The sequence below is a fragment of the Coccinella septempunctata genome, chromosome X (genome assembly GCF_907165205.1).
Source record: "Coccinella septempunctata chromosome X, icCocSept1.1, whole genome shotgun sequence".
Taxonomy (NCBI): domain Eukaryota; kingdom Metazoa; phylum Arthropoda; class Insecta; order Coleoptera; family Coccinellidae; genus Coccinella; species Coccinella septempunctata.
In genome coordinates, this window is record NC_058198.1 from 10,972,715 (window position 1) to 10,996,257 (window position 23,543).

Genomic DNA, 23,543 nt, shown 5'->3' on the forward strand with positions numbered 1-23,543 from the left:
TTAATTTTTAAATAGTACTTAAAATAATTTCAAATAAATACGAAAATGACGAAATATATAGATTTTTCAAAAACAAATCGTGAATGAGGCTGATGATTTCAGGCTTTCAACTTTAAAACAGTTAATGATGAAAACCAGAATCAAAATTCGGTATGTTTCTGTGAGTTCTCTCCACCATTCTTTTATATCAAGATAACAGTGAACGCCACTTGAAAAAAAAAACAAGTTGATAGCAACTTTCGTTTCAACCAGAGGTTACAAAAATTCGAAGTGATGGAGATTTAAAATGACCCTGTATAGTGCACAGAACCGTTTAACAATAATATTAAGCGAGCAAATCCGACATTTTCGAGAGCAAAGATAAAATTTACCCGAATGGAGCAAATTAATTGAATAATTTTCAAGACAGCATTATATTTATATTTCAACTAACCTGCAGTCGACCAGCGACTTCTCCTTGTTGACTTATAATAGGAGTATGATAATCAAGTTTGACATCATGAAATAGAGCTTCTAAAAATATATTTGCTACACCTATCAAATTGTGGTTCTCTTGAGACTCGAAAAAGGGATCACAAGATGGAGACACCGGTTCTTCCTGAAAACGACATAGTTAGTTCGAAAATGAACCACTGAAATATCAGGTTGTTACTCACTATTGTGACACCGTTACTTTCCATCTGTTCATCATATATTTCCCTCATATCGATTATTTTATTTTCTAACTTTTCCATGGACCATACTTGACTAGAATTTCCACGTTTCACCAATATAGCAGGCTCGCTCACAAACGCTCCTTTCTAAAATCAGATTAATTTAAGGGTATGCAGAAAACCGATCTAATAAATACGTACCCTCCTATTCGGACTAAGGTTAGCAGGGGGTATTTGAAGGGTCACGCTGTACTTCGTCTGCCTGCCAGTTTCTTCGGCCAGGACATTAGCCTCTTGTACCAGAGCGTTAGCGCGCAATATATCGGTTTTCAATTGGCCTATACTCCGTTTGAACATTTCGTCCCTCTCCTGCGCCCACTTTTCGACCCGCATCTGTGTGGTGGGCGTGCAAGGCGTCGCCTTACCGAACCTCAACGGATCGTCCGAATAAGGGGGATATGGTGTGGAGGGGGACATTGTGCTTCGGAGCTTCTGGAATTGTCTTTCGAATTCCAAGCGTTGTTTCTCGAGGGCAACTGTAAATACGAAGTTTTACATCGATCGAAATAGGTTGATTGGTGTATTACGAACCTTGTTTATCTTCTTCGTGTTGTTTTTCCAGCCGCGCTATAGCAGCCTGGATGGGGGCGTTGCTCATTTCGTTCAGCATCAGTTCATCACGCGCAAAATTGTAGTCGATATTTTGTGCTGGGGTTTGGGGTTCTGAAGTGGCAGCTGCAGAAAATTATATTGATTCAATAACCGTTAAATTAATATAAACTTTCCGAAAACACAACAACACCAAATTTGACATACAAGGTTAATTTTCCAACCTGAGGAAGATCTGAGGCTACCAATGCATAAGAAAGAGAGCGCAAATTAGCCAGTTGGAAAGGGAAACATAATAAGTCTCTCCCTTCCTATAACATCACAACACGAGGAGAAGAAAACTTGCAGTTGTTTAGCCACAACGGTCGAAAAGTAAAATGAATTCTCCGAATACAAAATGTATCAATTTTAAAGCTATCAATTTTGCACGTTGGTGCTGAACTGGTTCGTGACAAAGCCTGTAGATTTTTGTGAGAATCCAAGAATTTCGGCCCTCTTTTTAAAAATGCTTTGCTTTCAAATTCCAGGGGTGGTAGCTCCATCATTTGGAATGTTTTATATGCAGGGTGTTTTCAAAAGTGAGGCTTTTTTTTGACAGAAGGTAGAGCACATCAAAATAATTCGTTCAACCAAAAATTGTCTATATGAAATATAAAAGAGGGTTGAGATACAACCCCTAGAAGTTCGACAAAATTTCACTGAATTTCAAGTACGGGACTGTGAAAGGTGACTTCGGCATCGCAAAAACGAAACAAAATTTAAACATATGGCTGGACAATGAATGGTTCAGTACCAAGTTTATCGGCTTGGATGCATCAGGTCACTTTTAAGAAAATCATAATTGTTGTATCGTGCAATTTAGGGTGAAAAAAAATGTAGAAAATCGAGGCAGTTTCTTGAAAGTGCTTATGTTAGTAATGTTGAAAAAGTGCGATGATGTTTCCCCATTTCATCCCATTTTTACGACGATTGTTGAAATGTTCGAACAAGAAGATTGTGATGCCCATTGTGAAAAAATTTGTTAATAATTTAGACGAATTTTATTGGTGAGATTTTGAAGCATTATTCTACTTTTACACTTGTGCCCTAAGTCTCTTCTGTCAGTTGGTATCGAAATGAGCCATTTTATAAAATTGTGTAAGTTACTAAAAAATAATGAGAACAATTCGGTAATCCTAAGTTTCCATTTTCATTACCACGTAAATATCGAACGAGCCAATATTCTAAACGAAACCACATGGTCGAATCAGGAGATAAGTTTTTTCCCACTGCTTTGCGATAATTCAGCTAACAAACGGTCAGCGTCGTATTAGGATCTATTTCAGTAATCATACTAAATTTTTTTCAACTTTGTCCTTATGAAAATTTTGTCTAGGTGATTTCTGAGGTGAAAAACTTCATTTTTACCAGTCCTACTTTTTGTTAAAGAAAAACCTCACCTTCAAATACACCTTGTATACAGTTTTTGGTGAAATGATTTATTTTGATGAGTTGTACCTCCTGTCACAAAGAGCCTCACCGACGAAAAACTCGACATTTCTTCAGTCTGTATCCTTTCAAAAGATACTCAAAAAGGCAGATTTCTTTTATTCAGATTATTTTACAGTGACGATAGGTCTATTGCCTTCCAATACACTAATTAATTATTGCAAAATTTTAGAAAGGGATCACGAAGCTGTCGAAAATGAAGAAATCCATTAATGAAAATCATCTGAATAGAGAAGTTAAAGTGTGTGCACCTGTTAAAACAAATTCTTTTGCTCTCTTTCTCATTCTCCGCACCTGTATGTGTTGAAATCACCTAAAAATCAAAGGAACTTACAGACTGATCGTGGGCAATTCACCCTGAAGAAGTGGTGGTTGCCCCAAACGATTCTGTCGCCATGCCTGAGTTGTGTCCTTTGAGTAACCTGAGATCCGTTTATGAAAGAACGTGCGTTGGTTAGTGGCTCGAGAAACAGTTCGCCATCTTCGATCGTTATTATACAGTGTTCTGGCTGTATTCCGAGACCAGACAGTTGGATATCTGGCTCAGGGCCTACTCCGTCAACTTTCGCACCAACAACTGTTTTCTCCTGAGAAAAAAAAAAGAATTGATTGGTTAACTACTTCATCGATAATTTTCATATTGTTACCTTTAAATAATACACTAATAATTCGTTTAGTGAGGGATCGGCGTTCAAATTTACTAAATAATATTTATTCTTCTCCACTTTTATCCCAGACGCTTGAACGCTTATACCCATCTTCTCCAATGCCTGTTGTCTCTCGTTCTGAATCCGTTCAGTTTTCATCAATTTTTCCTCCCACGTCTGTGATACTTCTTTGTACAATTTTTCGCTTTCGCTCAGTTTTTGATGAATGACACTCTGAGGATCATCCACCGGTGAACCCTGAAACACATCGGTTTATAAAGAGGTAAAAAGAAAGATCCTTACACTTACAGTAGCATGCTTCAACATCTCTTTCAACGCCTCCACTTCTTGCCTCAACTCCCTGATTATTCTAGCGTTAGGATCCTCGTTGACAACAGCATGGTTGACGATCCTCTTTGCCCTGTCGGCGTACCGGAGCGTAGATAACGTTTCTTCGAAATTATCAGCTGCCGGCGAAATTGTCGCCACCATAACAGTTTTACTGTTACCGCCCAAGTTGTCCTTCAGCAGCCACGTCAAAACGGAATCTCGATATGGTACGAATTTGTCTTTATTTTTCGTGTTACCCGACGATTGATCGGCCAACTTGGAGATAACTAAGCCTAAAGTTGTCAAAGATCTGCGAAAAAGAAAGGACATCCAGGCATCTGTCAAAAACTGACAACATATAATGCTGGGTTTATGCAGCGTACCCCAGATCACCTGCGCATTATATTGGTTCATTTTTTAGGTCTAAGTTACGCGGCATAAACCCACCATAAGTTGAAAAGATACCCACTTATTTATGTTAGAGCCTTCTTTGAGTCGTTCTCCAACCGCACCAGTTTTCACCGCCCTTTCCGAGCCGGCCAAATCCACCAACGACATCCTGCTGACTTTTTCTCCAGACACGCCCGTTTTTTCATCTGTCAAGGTTTGGGTGAGTATAACGGTGAAAACAGCGTGCGATCTTGACGATTCGCTGTTCATATTTGTGGCAGCTACCGTACGTGATTTGTTTCCCTCTGCCATCAGGTTATCAATGTCCTGAAACGATTCCAGTCGTATGTTATGAACGAGGAATATCATTTGTACATTCCGCACTGTATGCCAGTAATAGGTGGCACATAGACATGGCCACATAGAATCCGAAAGTAACACAAAAAAACCAAAAAAAGCCGTAAAAAACACAAAAAATATATACAAATTGCATGAAAAACAAAGAAAAAATAAAAAACTCGTTTGAATCTAAGGAAAGATGTTTCCATCGCTATATTATTTAACGACCGATCCTCCGACTCGTATCTAGTCTGTAATTGCTCTGAACGTTCTGGAAACTATCATTACACCCTATAAATCTATGGGAGTGAAGTTAAGTGAATTTTAAGAAATATTTCAGTTTACCTTCAATCACCTGGAGAAGCTATTGTGATAGAGAAACACGTGTCGTGGTTCAACAACTAATTTTTGTGAAATTCATATTATCTGTTTTTAATTCACAAATAGGTAGCTTTTTTGAGGTCGTATAGCAATGAAATTAGTTTCACATCTGATAATCGTTATCAAAAAGTTGATATTTATTCTTTATATTTAAGTTTTTCGTTTCTAAATATTTATTATATTTATTCAGTTTTTCTGTCAAACATGCATTAAACATTTTTTAATGGTTCCTCCTAAATATTCAAGCAAGCATTCAACTAGTATGAATGAAATTTTGCAGCAGATAATAACCCAGGCAAAAAATATTCTAATCAGCTGAATCCAAATCTGGCCTTAGGTTTTTTCTATCCCCTATATAGGTTTCGAGCAATATGCTTTCGATTACATGATATAAAACCCTTATGGGGATGTAGAAAAAATCAATGAAACGTTATGTTACATAGCATGATTCGTATTTCATTGAGCAATTTAAAACAGTGGTGTCATTAGCCATTGAAACTAGCTCATTTAAATCAATTTATCTATGAAATATGAATAAATGATGGGCAATACAACTTTTTGAGTGTTATATTTGGATTCAGCACCCCAAAAACAGAAGGTATTTTCAGTGAAGAAGTTTTTCTATCGTTGGTATGTGAATTGATTCAGAAAATCTGTTGTCACTGATCGACTTCCGCATATTATTGAGATATAAATATACGATAAAACCAATTGTATAAAACACATAACCGGATGAAAACATGTAAGTAAACATGATAACAGAAGTCTGCGAGTGAAAAGTAGCGCACAAATTCATATCTTTGATGTTTACTATTTTGTAACTCTTTGCGCCATGAAAAGATCGATGTTGCTGTCGATGATTTGATATTCATGGGGTTTTTCATCAACCATTTTTGTTATTATAGTTATGAAATGGTTGAACTAATTGATAAATCACATTTATGTTCATTTATTTATGTAACTGTACATGCCTCGAAATAATTGAAGAAAGTAAAAATTCGAATTCGATATGTTCAACCATTTCATCCCAATAAAAAAAAGTTGATAAAAAACCTATCAATAACCAAATCGCTCACCAACAAAAAGTCCATCCATTTCTGGCACAAAAACTTAGGTTTGTCATTCAAAATAACTCAACTCCACCCCTTCTACAGGGTGCAAGCAAACTCCTCAATTAACATAAAAAGTTGCGTGATACAAATTATTAATTGACCTATTCGAGCAGGTTCCCACAAAATAGGAAATAACGAAGACATCAACTGAATTTTTCCTTTATCTAATAACTTTGTATAAGGCGAATCCCACTAAAAAAAAAACTATAAAATAGTTTTAACACTTATACAAAGTCGATTTTCTCAAACACTAGGGAGAAGTCAACCCATCATCAAGTAGGCTATGGATCTTTTGACATTTGTAGCTCTGCATTCGAAGTTCGATCACAGAACGTCAACTGTCAATATTCCATAGCCTTCTTACGACGAATTTGTTCGAATATTCGTTTGAGCTTAACTTAACGGATTGTCAAAATCGTTGGTTACCATGAGGCAGTCAGAGCATTTCTTAGAACCGGTGTGTAAAAGATCGTCTGCCCCACGATAACCAACGACTTTGACAATTTTTGGGGTGACCTATTATCAAGAGATATTTTTACTATTACATACTAGGTGTTTTTATTTTGATGTCAGTAGAGAAACCTAAACAAATAATTCCTAGCTTCTCATTGGATCACAATATGATCGTCAATAATTAATAATGAATTTTCGAACCGACCTGGAACGATGTCACAGCCAGCTGCGATAATCCATCGACATAAGGCCCCATCACGTTGTGTTCTCGCACTTTCAACGATTGCTTGTTCGTCTTGGGATCCAGCAAATCGTGCACCTTCTCGTTATAGATCTCCATATAGCTCACTTCCACCTTGTACGAGAGCTCCGAGCTCTGTTGATTGTTTATTTTGGCGAAAAGCGAATCGCACAAACGTGGAATGATACCCTTATTATCCTGAGACCCCATCATCGTGTAGGACTTTCCCGATCCTGAAAAAAAAAAAACAAACACCAAGTTAATCGGAGTTGCCGGTAGTACGAACGAATGGCTTTCCTTCATTAAAGCCGTATTATCCTTATCCTTGCCTGAAATTTGAAACGCCCGAGGGAAAGAAGTTGATGTTTGGCCACTAATTCTATCTCAATCTAATTTCCGGTGCAAATGATGATATCAACGTATGCTTACTACTGTGCAGTATCTGTTCATGATGCTTTTCAAAAATTAGGTTATTTTCGAAATATGTTTTTATACCAGTGATGAATATTTGGAAATGGAAAAAAATATGAACCACCACTGAACTTCTCACACCTATAAAGTTAGCAGAACCACCTGGGATTTTGAATTTTTTCATGATTAAAGGTTAATTAATCACCCACATCTCAAATTGAGGAAAAAATCGCATGGTATAGCTTAAACGTTAAGTTAGCAAAATAAAAAAATAAAAAAACTTGAATGGACAATCATTTTGTTTCCTCCTTATTTATTTGAAACCTTCTTTAATTAAGATTTAACATACACTGATATGAAAGTCAATACATGTTACGATCAAAATCGGACCAACCAACCACCATCAGTCGGAACATTAACAGAGAGACCATTCCATCAAAGAAGAGTAGATGCTGACCACGGGTCTATCAATTCGTTCAGTTTACGTCGAGGTATAAGTTGTGTTGCTTTGACAAGGTCGAATAATACCATCTTGGTCATATCTCCACAGAATGGTCTTTCTATGTGATGGTGGTTGGTTAGTTCGATACAGATCGTAACATTTCTTGAAATGGATGCTTGGTCACATCTCTGCCACCACAGAATGGTCTTTCTGTGTGATGGTGGTTGGTTAGTTCGATACAGATCGTAACATTTCTACAAATGGATGTTATGTATCTGAATTGATATATACTATTTGAAAATGTTTTGCTCAACAATAAGGAGGATATGGGAACTATGAGTATTCATATTCTACATCACTATTACTGATTTCATATTATTCTAGAATGTAAAAAAATATAAAATTGTATCATTCATATGAATGATTTTTTACCGCCGGTTACTTCGCGTTCTGGGTGCAATGACGCTATTAAAATCAGTATTGAAGAATTTTTTTACTGGAACTTGTTATAAGTTTTCTCTACCAACTTCTGGAACACAATGGATAATTATTTGTAGAAATGCATCTGCGTTATGCACTATTTGCCACAAGCAGTTTTTTCAAAACAATGTTGCCTAACAAATAATATTGGAACAATGTGAATGAATTATTCGTTAGGCAACTCTTTTTCGAGAAAGGCTGCTTCTGATGAATACAGCATAACTTCGAACGCAGAACTATTTTCTATCAACAGTTTTTCATTATTATTCATTGTGCTTCAGATGTTGGGATAGGAAACCCATGACAAGTTACAAGAAAATACAAATACCTCCCCAAATTACCTACAATCAATATTTTTCAAGGGAAGTTATAAGACATGACTGTTTCTTCACCTAGGGTTAGATAGATAGAAATATAGATATAATTATTTTAGCTATGCTCTTCATACAACAAACCATTCAGGACATGAAATGCAATAGTATCATATTACAAATATACAAAATATTAACAAAGTGAATATGTCTCTGAGAATTAAAAACTTAAAATCCTTTTGGTAATTTATTGAAAATTTTTCTACACACGTATGATGGGTTTGTCCTCAGACACAGGTAATGGGTAATTATTATTTACATATCTTCTTATGTATGTCATTTTTGTTTTTATGTAACATTTATTTCCTTCCCATTATTATTAACTACCCTATGAGCATAGCACACATTATTTTGTTCAGTATATATTCAGAAATTCAGCAATAATGGTTCTGTATCTTCTGTTATCCTGAAAGTTAGCACATTTTAAAAATAAAAATTTAAAATTAATTATTAGACTCCATTATTAATATTTTTGCCCTCCAGATATAAGTAAAATTTTGGGTTTTGCCGGATCCACCCTGTGCTGGTACTGCAGGCTAATTTCTAAATTATAATAGTACAATGATTTAGACTCATGTTTGAAGCTACTGCCGATTTTCGAGATATGCTTTTTCAAGGAACACTAGGTTCTGCTAGTTTCACCCCCAGGGTTAACCCTTAAAACCAGAACAATGGTTGAAATTGAAGAAAAAGTTGCAGCTAAACTCATGAACTCAGAAATATGTATTTTCATAATAAACGTTTAATATAAGGCTTTTTACAGCGGGAAATTGGTTCCACTAATTATTTGGTAATGGATTTTTTTTTCAATTTCGATTGAATTGTCGAAGTCATTCTTCTCAATTAGAATTTGGAATGGTTGATGTTAGAAAATTTCAAAGCTTCTGAGAATGATGAACATTTATGTGAAATTTGCAGCGTTTTTAAGTTTCCAAAGGCTTATAATGATAATATTCCTAGTTACTTTGGTTCCCCCTGTTAACATTGGCGAAATAGGCAGTCAAGTAACGAGAAGAGGAAAATAGTTATAGTCATTTTAGCAGACGAATCAACCTATTGTACTGTTGATTGTTTACAAGATCAAGTTCAATTCAAGTTGAAAACGTTATCGTTTCAATAGGCCTGTGTGTATCCGACTAGAGACTTTTAAAATACCGAAAAAACACGACAAGCCAAAAATAAGGGTCAGATTCAACATTCAAAATTTAAGCGGATGAAGGACCTGATAATACTACATTATGGAAGATTTCTTATCTAAAATCATCCATATTCCAACTCGCATACAGAATAAACTTCGCATAACCATTCTTTATATTTGAATTTCACGTTCTCTCTGGGGTATGAATTGCGTAGCTGAATAATGAATATTGGGACCTTTTGCACATATTTACAGAGCAGGCAGTAGTCCAGAACACTAAATGATATAAAAGCATAGGTGTTAAAATTAATGCTTAGGAATTTTAATCATTTATATACGCTATCGTTGCAACAATGGAAACGGAAACGGCCAAAAAAAAACTAGCATGCCACGGAGCAAACAGAAACACTCCATTTAATTATAGAGAGTAATAAAAAATATCGATCTCAACTACAGTCTGGCCATAAACCAACTCGCAGGATTTTATGGAAATTAATAAATTCTATTATAGGCTGCTCTCTTTAATTTTGAGGTTGATGATAGACCCAATGACCAAATCATCGTTACCAACAAAAATTCTATCCATTTGACACAAAAAGTTAGCGTTGCCCTTTGAAAAACTTGAATTCTCTCCAATCCTCGTGGAGGGTGCATGACAAAGTTCTTAATTGAACATTAAGAGTTGAGTAATTTTTTACATTACTTTTTACTCTATACAGGGTGAGTCAACAGTGCTCGATCGGTCGATAACTCTCAGAAATTCTGAACTAAGAGAAGTTTTCCAACAAATTTCATGTTGGTTTTAGGTGAAATCGAATGTTGAAAGCAGTTCCAGATAAATGTACGATTTTTTTATTGAACTCCCCAAGAAATCTCAAGTCTTCTGCAGTTGTTCGGATGACTCTACGGTTGGTCCAAAAGACACTGTAATTTTTCGCAAATTACCTTTTAAAAACGTAAATTGGTCAATTTTTTCTAATGACATGCCCTGAACTTTTTCTGATCACAGTAGAGTGATCAGAAAAACTGAAGGAGACTCGAGAATTCTTTGGGAGTTCAATAAACACAGATGAATTTTGAGAATTTAAGGGGAATTCAGATATTATCATGTAGATAAGATATTCTCATTTGAAAAAGCAGGGTTGTCGTGTTTGACCACTTTTTTTAAGTGGAAAGCCAACGAATACAGTGCAGTGCCTCCATTCCGTATATAATCACCACCTAAACACTAAGCTGGAGGTAGGTAGCCTTTATGACACAACATCTAACAGAGAAGATGAAAATATAGATCTCAAGAAAACCGCTCAAAAACGAGAGAATACCTGAAGACGGCTAACGAATTCTTGCCGAAACTTTGGAGAGAATAATTGAAAATGCTAAAAATAAGCCAGCAAATCCTACATTAACTCGATTAGTTTTCGAGTAATAAAAACAACTATTTATTCAGGTAAATCTTGCATCATGCTCGTGTAGAGACGCTTGATTTATTCAAACGCCAACTCTAAGTTTCGGACCCTATTTCCATTCTACCACCTGAAGGGACGCAAACAACCGACTTTTGAAAGTGTGTCAAACTTCGAATCGATAACAACGCCAGACTCAACACAAGGTTGATTTTTTAACATCACTTCAAGATGGAGTTCAAGGTACATAATTGGTATCATCCACGTAGCGAGATTGAATTTTATGCACCAATACGAACGGAAAAACGGCTGTAAGGGAACAATTCTCTGTTGATTCCCGTGCACTTGTCCATTTAAATTGCAGAGAGAGAGATTTCCTTTCACGTTGCGGTGAACCTAACGTTGAAGTGGGCGATCTGAATAGGATATTATGAAAAGGCCGCCTTTTCGTGCTGGTTACTCAGCAGCTAATTTCTTCCTATTCATCATATTGAAATTCCGTGAATTATTCGTCGTTCTCACTCCAATCGATAGTAAGGAGTTTTCCTAAAAGATGATGATGTTGTATTAAAGTCATAAAACTCAAATGAAGAATGCTCGTTATTTTCTAAAATGATCCAGAAGCAATAACCCCCCTGGAATTCGAAATTTGTTTTGAAACATACAAATTACGAAAAAACAAATGAGAAAATTCAACCTTCAGGTTCTAAGAGCTTTCAACTGTTTTGACCCGAGTAACGTATTCTGTGGAATGTTGTTTGTATTTTATAACATTGTTACAATGCCTACACATCTCTTGAATTTCAGAAGCCCAGCTTCAACAATATAGACAATATGATTTTTATACAGGGTGAGTTAACAGTACTCGATCGGTAGGTAACTAAGAAATTTTGGCAAGCAGAATGATTTAAACTTTGGCGCAATCGACTCAACTTAGTGCATAAGCTGCTATTATTTGTGACATTATAGGTCCACTTTGCTATCTTATTTTTTATTTCATACCTTGAATCTACATGACATTCTGATTTCGAAATACACCAATTGTAATAAATGTGTGACGTAAGTCACTTTTTTCGATAAATTTAATGAGTATGATGGTTTTAACTAGAGATCATACCTTGAAAACCCCCTAGATAATTGTATGATTATTTTTATTGAATTTCTGAAGAGTTTTCGAGTATCCTTCAGTTTTTAGGATCACTCTACAGGTCGTCCGAAACACTGCGATTTTTCCAAAATGACCTTTGAAAATGAATAGTTTTTTCATTTGATTTAAGGAGTTATTGACATTTTCAAGAAGCATTCTCGACAAATTGCGGTGACAAACTGCAGAATACTTGATAATTCTACGGCAATTCAATAAAAATATCATATGTACCTTGAGGAGCAGACTTTCCTTAAGCATTTTGTCCATTATTTGTAATTTTCACAATTGAAGAAAATGTTCTCCCCGTTTATAAGTTAATTAATCGAAAAAACGGGTTTCCTCAAAAAATTCAGAAAAAACATGTGAATATTGCACCTATATGCAGAAAATCTATTTTTTTTATTCATGGGAAACAATTGTGACAAAATGCATTTTCTTTGGCGACAGAAGATGACTTGACACATTGCTAAATACAAAATTATTCAGCTACAAAAGTGTTCTACGAATTTATTTAAACCATATATATGATCGTTCAGCTTCTCATCACTATAACAATCACAAAATACATATGTCACTTTTATCGATATCATTATTTTCTTCAATATTACCTTGGTCAATTTGGACATTATTTTTGTCATGATTGTGTGAAAAAAATTGGCTCCATTCAAGTTAGCCTAACCGGCGACGAGAATCACATGTCTGTTAGTCCTCTATACAGGGTGAGTCTTTGACTCGTATAAATATTCAAGCAGATTCTTGAGGTCAAAAGAAACACATTTTTTCTTCACCATTTTTTTCAGAATCGGCTCGGTTTAAAAGATACAGGCTGTTGAAAAACCATAAAAAATGTTATTTCACAAACTATCTATCCCACAAACGGTTTCATCTAATGAAAGGAATTTCGGAATATCGTTTTTCATTTATTTCCTTTCGAACACAAGTTATCACCCACGTCTTCCAGTTTTCTCATTACGACCATGACGTACCATAAAAATACCAGAAATTCAAAGAACTTAACTCTTGAAACTAAGTTGGACGCTATCTAATGAATATTTAATTTTTTTGTGAAATAAAAGTTCTTCATATTTTCTGGTATAATGCGCCGTTTTAGAATAATTTGATGTTCGGAAATTAAAAATATCTGTGAAATTCGAAAAATTGGGTACTTTGACCGAATGCAACTCTTTTGAAAATATCCACAGATGTGTAGTGTTACAGATTTAACTAGTTATTCTGGAGGTAATTTTCTTTTTCCAGAGATAGCACAGCTCATAATGAAAACTTAAAATGCTATATCTTTTTATCAGAGCCGAATCGGAAAAAATATAATAGTATATAGGAGTCATATAAGTCATTTTTTACCAAGAATCTACTGTAAAATATTTTCACGAGTCAAAGACTCAACCTGTATACGTGCAACGTGTTGTTGGTTTGTCCATTCCACATGGACATACAACTCAATGAATATCCGAATTAATTATTTCTAAATCAGAATTTCAGAATATGATGAAAAATTGGGTAGTTTATGCGTTAATTAGAGCCGATTACACCCAAAGTTTCAACTCCTTGTCCAAAACATGAAATATAGGGTGTTCTATTTAAAAAAGTAACTTTGTATTGCCACTCTGTACACAAATACGTTAGTTGATTTTATTAGCGAATTATTAAAGACTGATTTATGCAGAACAAATTTTACTTGAAATTTTTTTCGATAGCTTCTATATATTCGAATATAAGGTATAAGGTCTTTTTCTGACCAGCACCCTGTACATGTATAGTTTTTCAGGTTAAAGTAATGGTATTTCGAAGGAATGAGTAGTCTCGATGCAGTCTTGCTTCACAATGAACCAGAGGACATTTCTTTAATCGTTTTAAGTTCCTGTAATTGATAAAATAATAATAAGATACAGAAAATATACATCTTCGGTAAACATCAATATCCTCAACTTTTGACGAGCAGTTTATTACAAAATTTGCTCAGTATTCAGGACTTATTTTTTGGAAAAGGGTTTAGAGAATTAGACCATAGGTACTTAAAAAAAACATCATAGGGTTTAAAAGAGTAGTTCTCTCAATGAAAATTAGTATGAATATACTATACTATAATAAGCATCTGAAAACCATACGCATGGATTAAAAATTTCAGAATTTTGATCGACACGTCTCAAAACTGCAGCAGTTATCACAGTTTTCAACGTGTACGATTTCGAGGGTTCATTTTTGGAAATAATGAACCGGAACAGAATAAAAACTATTCAAGGGATGATGTAGAATTCAATTTTGACATTGCCGCGTTTTCGGACACAGCCTCTACTGAACAGTTACGTCACGCCACGTGCAACTTGGGGGAACCACCTATATTAATTAACGAAAAAGAGAACTAGGCGAGATAAAAAGAACACGTCACGCAAGCCATCCCGAATCGATACGCGGATTAGAAAACGGACGAATTTGTGTTTCAGATCCGTAGAACGCGGAGGTGAAGGCAAAAAAATAAATATAACTTTTTCTCCTGGGAAACAATTTATTCCGCCTTTGATCCAGAGAAAATCTAATGCGAGCGAAGAAATCGGTCTTTTCATGTTTTCGGTTGAACTTATATTTCCGTTTTGGTTGGTACGTCGAGGGTGATTGAAGGAGAGTTAATTGACTATTAACTTTCGAAAAGGGAAGTTCTCAGATGAGCGTGCAGTGCGAGTTGCAATAGGTTATCCGATAATTGGAAAAAATGGGGAAAGCACTGACGTGAGTCAGGAGCTTTTGCGAGTTTGTTCAAATTCAAAATCAGCAAGTTGCTCTTTGCCTTCTAACAGGAGAAATTCATTTCCATAATATTTACAGAAATACATATCTGACCTTTCGTAAAGTTCGTGCAGAGTTTGAGGGTCATCTGGCAAATACAATGCTCAAAAATTGAAGTGGAGAATTGCTTACATTAAATAATGTATAAGGGGAAATAGAAAACCCATTTTGCATATAGGGTGTTATCAAAAGTGAGGCTTTTTTTGACAGAAGGTAGAGGTCCTCAAAATAAGACATTTCTCAAAAAATTATCTATATTATAATAAAAACTATCCAAGATGGCTGAGATACAACCCCTAAAAGTTCCACAAAATTTCACCGAATTTCAAGTACGGGAATGTGGAAGGTGACACCGGCATCGAAAAAACGAAACAAAACATAAACATATGGGTGGACAATGAATCGTCTGATTCGTTGCATTAGGTCACTTGAAAAAATTGTTGTATCGTGTCATTTGGGGTGAAAACAGTGTAGAAATAGATAATACACCCAATACACAAAAAGAGAATAGAGTATTTCAATTTCGAAGATTCGTTCACACTTATTGATCAAGTTGGAAGGCTTTTAAACGCTAGTTAAACCGGCGACAATTAATTCACAATTGATATTACACAACACTGGATGAGTTACAATAGACCAATAATGCAAATACGAACTACAAAAAAAAATCATAGAACTACAAGAATTGAGTTAACCCATTTAGAGTCAAGAAGAATATATTTTGTGTGTGTTATACGCATACCTACCCCTCTCTACATGGTATGTACAGAAATACTGAAAATTTGACTCAATTCTCTCAAGTGTCCACTTCAATCTTTGAACAGTGTATTGTCGGAGATGTAAAATTATTTCTACTGATACGATACCCAAGAAATCTTGCACAGGTCTTGGTATTGTTACGCTACAATTACCTACTCAATTTTAACCCAATACCGATACAGTATTTTTTTGAACAGGTATTGAAGGTGCATGAAAAACTCAATTATAGAGAAAAGTTTATTAATTTAGAAAAATTGACCAGTTCGGCCAAAATGATACATACCTACTTACTTTTAACTCAAATTGTATACAATGAACTATCAGTAAAAGACAACATACAAAATTGTAAATACAATTTCATACCAAGTGAAAAAATCTTTTCTTTCAATATATCTAAGCCCACCACAGTTTTTCATGTGTTCTCCGGAGGTTATTACACGATTTATCATGATCCCAGAACTCGAGGAATACCGTATTAGGAACGAAATTGAATTTCACTAGAAAAACAACTCACATCCTGTGGTAATATTTTACTAAAGAAATTAGTCTGCAAAACAGCAGATTATGGTTATAGTCAACTGTATGTAACTTGCATATCTTGCATTGTTATTTCAATAAAAAAAAACTACATGGCATTACTGCTCCGAAAAAGTCGAAATACATCAACGAAACTTTAGCCTCTAGTGAAGGAGTGTTCAACTCAAAACATTACAATGAAACCTGACAAACTGAATATACATGAAGAAAATGCACAGTCTACATGTTCCAATAATGTTCATACTCAGAACAGAATCCTTATAACGAAACTCTGACGCTAGGATGTTTTATTTATTTTTCATTTAATGTATCAGGCGGAAAAAGGCAAATAGTTGGCCATCTGCAATGCAATGAATTTGTACCTCTCATGTGTTGCTAGGATAATACTCGACAGTAGCATAAAGCACATCAATCGAATATCGATAGCCCTCGACGAATACTTCCATGTCGGCAGTAGTTGATAATCTACCCTTTTCAGAGGTGAAACACGTGCTATATAACGTATTTTACGTGTTTCCCCCTCAATATTTACATACAGGCAAGCTGTCGAACGATGCAAAAATACAGGCATTCGAAAAATTGAACGAATTGTTATCCCGTGATGATCATAATAAAACAAAAACTGAATAACCTGATTTTTCATCAGGACGAGAGATTAAACCATTATACATGTTTCGCTATACTAAAGCTTGCCTGAAAGTTGAATGTAGACTCACGTGTAGTGGTTAAACAACTCATCCTATATTGAAAATCACATACTGCAGTTTTAAGGAAAGAAGAAAAAATTTTCTTCACCCGACCGCAGTAATATATATGCTGGGTTTATACAGGATCCCTAACAACGAGAGGAACCAATCTGAACGGCAGATGGCGATCTCGTGACTGCCTAAAAGGTGCAAGTGTTAAAAGTGGTATAAACCGTTATGATGGTCAGTTCAAAAAGAGAAAATGATTATCTTACATGAGAAACCACTGATTTAAATGGGATTTTCATTATAATTCAATACAATCAGTTCGTCACATCGGAAAGTCCAAAAATGTTTTATTCGTCAAACGGAAAATTTTTTTTTTTCATTGAAGAACAAATATTCATTCGTGTTATTAACTTTCCGAGGTGCAATTATCCTTTCTACGAATTTTCACATGAAGAAATTTCTCGAAAAGTTTCGCCATTGCCTACAATTCGTATCCTGGTGAAATTGAAAAAAGACTTTCGTTAAGTGCTGCTATCTTTTCTACGAAAGTGGAAACTATTTGGAATTTTAAAACTTTAAAGTTCCAAATAGTGCTTGGATATCTTACAGGACATTGCTGTCTCAGACAGAGCTAGGAACTAGAAACTTTCAGAGTATTTTTAGTGTCCTAAGGCGCCGGTTGATTTGGTTAATGAGCAAAATCCGGTCTATGGTTTCGAAGGTATAGATACCTTCAGATTTTTTCTTCCCTATTCAACAAATACGAATCCAAAGTAATTGAACTCAGACCTGTATTTCTTGGAAATATTGGGGAAAAAACCTTCATCTGCAAATGGCAACTTTCTAGGTTTGCTCTGGTGAAACGTACGCATATTTTTTTCCAATTAAAACAGATTGCCCAGTCCAAGCCTCCGCCTGAATAAAACGGAAACCTTCATCACTTTTTAATTCAATCAGCAAGGTAGGCAGATGCCAAGAACGAAATTCCACTTTTTACCAAATGAGATTCGAAGAGTCGGTTTTATTTCGGCTTCCCATTACACCTTGCACAACTAATGCAATTATACGGTAACTGGGAAATGGAGCGTATGTTTTGAATTATTGTTTATTTATTCATTTTTCCCCTTCATGTTCGAGTGAGTAACACTCGCATGCAGTTCTATTCCTAGTCGCGATGACTCACAGTCACGTATCGGAGCGGTAGCCCTATCATTCACCTAGCAGGGGCAACACTTCGGAAATTAACGTGAGCCGGTATCTGCGGAAACAACAAAAATGGGCATGTCCAGTTTTTTTCGCAATCGGTTCATACACGAAACGTATGTATGCGTAAGGTATAAATTGGCGACGGCAGCACAAATTTCAAATTGACATTAGGTCATGGTAACCATCGATTCACATGATGGACATAACTAAATGTCAATCATATGAATTGATGAAAATTCTGGGAGGATACACATATTGAAAAGGTGTGCGTGAGGAAAGTAATGAAGCTCATCAAAATTTGATAGTGAGGGTACATTATCCTTATTGTTTATCGACGGCCTGGTCTCACACGTATGACATTTTCGTTGGTTTTTGAAACTGAAACTCCCCTTAAAAGAGGGTCAACTGCAACGTGTCCTTGGCCCTCCAAAAATCTATTCTGCCAGCGAAAACCTTCTGCCCCTAATAAGGAATGTTCTCCATAGGCCTGTTACAAATGTTCAAAGGCCTCACTAGCAGATTCCACAAGTTTAACAAAAAACTTGTCGGCGCAACGTTGCTTCATTTTCGTAGCACACAACAAAACCACAACTCACAGGTCGCTCGCAGTGTTGTCAGTCTCATTACTTTTCTCGCATACCTCGTATCACAGTTTTTATTGTCCTAGGCTTAGAAGTTGTTCAACATCACACCTGGTAGATGCTAAAGAAGTGGTGTGATCAGAAGGTCTTCGATGGCATTTATCACCTAACGTTTAGTAAATAATCATTGAAGGCAATGAGGAAGTTTCCGAATGAAGAGTAAAACCATCAAGAACTCGTTTAACATTTTTGTAACAAAATTTTTATCTCTTGCGATCTGCCATTATTCAAGAATGTCATTAAATCCACATTGAATCACCTGTCATTTATTCATGAAAATAGCCATGTACATCTTATATCGCTTGATATGGAAAAATTTTCGAAAGTTTTGATGTTTTTCAGAATATTCGACAAAAAACCGATCCAATTGGATTGCTCTAGAACTTGTACAAAATTTCGTGGAGATCTCATCAATGAGAAATAAAAATCTCTACCTTAGAAACTATCCGCCTGATGACGTTCAAATTTTAGTCGAACCCTTAAACCTTCGAACAAGTGAACTCGACTTTACGCCAGTGTTTTCCCTATTTGGCCCTTCAATTCTGATTTGAGATGATTAGAATTTCGTTATATTTTGGAAATAGACTTTTATGAGTAATTTTTAGCGTTTTTGATCATTCTGCTGGTAATGCAGGATTTTTTCACATGAAAGAGTTTCAAACAAGTAACGCGCAATTGTTGCGTTTGCCAGGGAGAACCTGGAAAGGAAGTATAAAGGTAAAAAAAAATCCTCATATACTCTGACAGCCAGGATACCCTCAAAGCTCCCTCCAAGCATATATAGGGATGACAAAAAAAGTCTCAGTCCTTGCATGTATCAATAGAGTAAACCTTGCGTAGGGTGTCACGACACGGGGGCATTCTGGGAAACGAGAGGGTAGATTACCTTGCTGAACAAGGCTCACAGACCGCGATTACAGGTGCAGAACCTGAATTTGGGACAACCAAAACACCATAACGTAAAGAAAGAGATTGCCTCCTTTATCTACAAGTGCGCAGCTCCATCCCAAGGAAGGAAGATGAAGCCAATAGGACTAATAGTATGATTGAGAGAGAACGTAATCAGAGAAATGTTTCGAATTTCTATCAAGTTAGTGAAAGCGTAGTTTACTTGCTCGTCCTTCGATACCGAAAAACTGGAAACGTGACCGAAAGGCCGAGAAGTGAAAGCCCAAGATCTGCCATTCCTGCACAAGATCGATTTCAGACTGTGTTTACCTGTAGAGAGCCTTCTAGTACTTTCGAATAGTGCTACAGCGGCTTTTGAACGTTTCTGGTGTTTTGTTTTTGATTGAAACAGTTCGTCGAAGACTTCGAGACGTTAATCTACATTCCCCGACTTTTGAGAGGGACTCCACTAACTCAAAAACATAAGCAACTTCGATGAGCAAGTGAAATGGAACGATCAATGTAGGTGTGTATTGTTACAGAGTTGAAATATGGAGTGTTTTCGGATATGGAAGTTCATCCGTTCAGAGGTGGTACAGTTACTGTTAGGTTAGGTTAGGTTCCACTAACTCAAAAACATAACGGATTCGATGAGCAAGTGAAATGGAACGATCAATGGAGGTCTGTATTGTTCACAGATGAGTTTAAATATGGAGTATTTTCGGATATGGTTCATCCGTTCAGAGGTGGTACAGTTACTGTTAGGTTAGGTTAGGTTCCACTAACTCAAAAACATAACGGACTTCGATAAGCAAGTGAAATGGAACGATCAATGAAGGTCTGTATTGTTCACAGATGAGTTGAAATATGGAGTGTTTTCGGATATGGTTCATCCGTTCAGAGGTGGTACAGTTACTGTTAGGTTAGGTTAGGTTCCACTAACTCAAAAACATAACGGACTTCGATGAGCAAGTGAAATGGAACGATCAATGAAGGTCTGTATTGTTCACAGATGAGTTTAAATATGGAGTGTTTTCGGATATGGTTCATCCGTTCAGAGGTGGTACAGTTACTGTTAGGTTAGGTTAGGTTCCACTAACTCAAAAACATAACGGACTTCGATGAGCAAGTGAAATGGAACGATCAATGAAGGTCTGTATTGTTCACAGATGAGTTGAAATATGCAGTGTTTTCGGATATGGTTCATCCGTTCAGAGGTGGTACAGTTACTGTTAGGTTAGGTTCCACTAACTCAAAAACATAACGGACTTCGATGAGCAAGTGAAATGGAACGATCAATGAAGGTCTGTATTGTTCACAGATGAGTTTAAATATGGAGTGTTTTCGGATATGGTTCATCCGTTCAGAGGTGGTACAGTTACTGTTAGGTTAGGTTAGGTTCCACTAACTCAAAAACATAACGGACTTCGATGAGCAAGTGAAATGGAACGATCAATGAAGGTCAGTATTGTTCACAGATGAGTTGAAATATGGAGTGTTTTCGGATATGATTCATCCGTTCAGAGGTGGTACAGTTACTGTTAGGTTAGGTTCCACTAACTCAAAAACATAACGGACTTCGATGAGCAAGTGAAATGGAACGATCAATGAAGGTCTGTATTGTTCACAGATGAGTTGAAATATGGAGTGTTTTCGGATATGGTTCATCCGTTCAGAGGTGGTACAGTTACTGTTAGGTTATGTTAGGTTCCACTAACTCAAAAACATAACGGACTTCGATGAGCAAGTGAAATGGAACGATCAATGGAGGACTGTATTGTTCACAGATGAGTTGAAATATGGAGTGTTTTTGGATATGGTTCATCCGTTCAGAGGTGGTACAGTTACTGTTAGGTTGCGTTCACAAACTAAGGGTGACCGGCCACCGAATGCGAAGTTGAGCGAAGCTGAGCGTTTTCAATGCTAAATGACAAGCTACGTCACTCGATTCTTAGCTTGTCAATTATATTAGCATTGAAAACGCCCAGCTTCGCTCAACTTCGCATTCGGTGGCCGGTCACCCTTACTCTGAGCAAGCTCCGATTACTCGAAGCGTTCACAAACGTACTTTTAGTTCCTCAGAGTATGCTCTCTGAGCATGGCCATACTCATACTCTACTCTCGGAGTAAGTTTGTGAACACAACCTTAGGGGACTCATTTGTTTCAATGGACGTACAGTATCGTTAGTGCTTGATGCTACATTGAACACGCTTGGGGTCTGTTACAAAGAGCTTTGAATTCTACTCAACCACCCCCACATACACTTATTTTGCTTTAACCACAACTCAATTTCTGACTGTATTGTATCACAAATACCGAAAATACATTTTCAGCTGAAAGTGTGAAACTTGTGAAGAAATTAGCAAAAGACGATAGTATTAATTTTATTGATAACATTTCCCTTTCTTCGATGAAGAGAAATAATGCAAAAAAAAGTACACGGACTGAAACTGACAGAATGGGAAATACTGCAGGTTGAGTCAGGGAAGCGTTGACGTAAACCATCCTTCAAATTCCGTAATCCCTTTATCCTCCCGATTCACCAAGAACGTCGAACTTTTTGCGGGCTAATTTTATCTAATTATAATCACGTAATGGTCCGCTACTGAAGGTAATGGGATATCTCTTGTAAAAAGTTCGTCTAGAAGCAATGTGCGCCGGAACAAATCAATAGATATAATATTTAATCTGTAAATTTCCCAGTTTTCTATATCGATGAAAGCCTTCCCATAACGCGCAGAATAATGCATAATGTCAACATGGCATTTTCATAGTTACTTCAAAATCGATACACCATTATGACCACGACCACGCAATTGAAGGAGAATAGTTCAACTTTACCTTATCGTGATAATCCGGAAAGTGGACAGCCCCCCAAGGCTGACCAGCCCTTAGTCCGAAGGTATATAAGGGAAGCAAATGTCGGAAAAAAATCAGGCCGATATTTTCGATGTGGCCATTCCACCACCAAAATATTCAAAATGTTGAAGGGGAATAATTGATGATGGAAAATATTTTGTAGCAATTGGTTGATTTCTACCATCAGTGAACTTATTTTCATAAAAATATCCGTTCTAACAGACCGAATTCATCCAAGAACTGAGAACCGCCTTTAAAAGATAAAACCAACTCTTTTACTGCTTTATCTCCAAATAATGGCCCATCTAACAACGTCAACAGTTGGTTGCATAAATTGACAATAATTCAACTACATAGTAATATTTTGGAAACTTTGATGAGAAATATATGCTGCAAAAGGAATTTTATACCGTGATTGATTTCATGAGGTGAATGTAAAGTTCGTTTTGATTTTTATTGATCAAAATACTCGATTCAAGCGTTATCCTGAAACAATTAATAATAATAAATTATTATCGGTTAGACAGAGTTAGATAGATATATAGTTTGTATTCTTACAATTATTTAATCTAATGGCAATATCGGAATAAATGATTTTTCTTTCCTTCAAAACCTATATTTCATGAAATTCCCCGTATGCTTTCATGGAAGGATTCAAATTATACCTGGACTCAAATGTAACAAACAACATATATCAGGAAATGTAGTACCACCGTTCAAATATCTAACACAGTACCTTTAGGGTAACAGTAACCATGGCGACACCTAGTAGTCTTACTCTAAAGAAGGGAAATTGTTTCCTGCATTACCAACTATTTCATAAAATTTTACCAAAGTTTCAATGTACATATATTATAATACCTGGGCCGTAGACTAATCCAACCAATTTTAATAACACAACAGTCCAGCCAGTTATAAATGGTGAAACTTTCTGTAATACAGTGCGACTGGAATAAATTCAGTATACAAGGTGAGTCTTTGACTTGTACAAATATTTTAACAGTAGATTCTTGAGGTCAAAAGAAACACTTTTTTCCTCAACCACTTTTTCCGAATCGGCTCGGTGTAAAAGATACAGGCTGTTAAAAAACCATAAAAAATGTTATTTTTAAATATCACA

At 36.1% G+C, this 23,543-nt stretch overlaps 1 protein-coding gene across 1 annotated transcript in view; it reads right to left on the reverse strand.

The window, feature by feature from the left end:
• LOC123322208 (kinesin-like protein KIF13A) overlaps positions 1–23,543 on the reverse strand; it is a 53,110-nt gene that overhangs the window by 25,124 nt on the left and 4,443 nt on the right. Inside the window, exons 4-12 of the mRNA XM_044910088.1 lie at positions 6,608–6,876; positions 4,197–4,444; positions 3,707–4,037; positions 3,398–3,655; positions 3,085–3,337; positions 1,245–1,388; positions 855–1,189; positions 657–800; positions 434–598 (exon numbers count right to left, since the gene is read on the reverse strand). Of these exons, the coding sequence (XP_044766023.1) occupies positions 434–598; positions 657–800; positions 855–1,189; positions 1,245–1,388; positions 3,085–3,337; positions 3,398–3,655; positions 3,707–4,037; positions 4,197–4,444; positions 6,608–6,876 (2,147 nt within the window). The remainder of the gene's footprint in view (positions 1–433; positions 599–656; positions 801–854; positions 1,190–1,244; positions 1,389–3,084; positions 3,338–3,397; positions 3,656–3,706; positions 4,038–4,196; positions 4,445–6,607; positions 6,877–23,543) is intronic.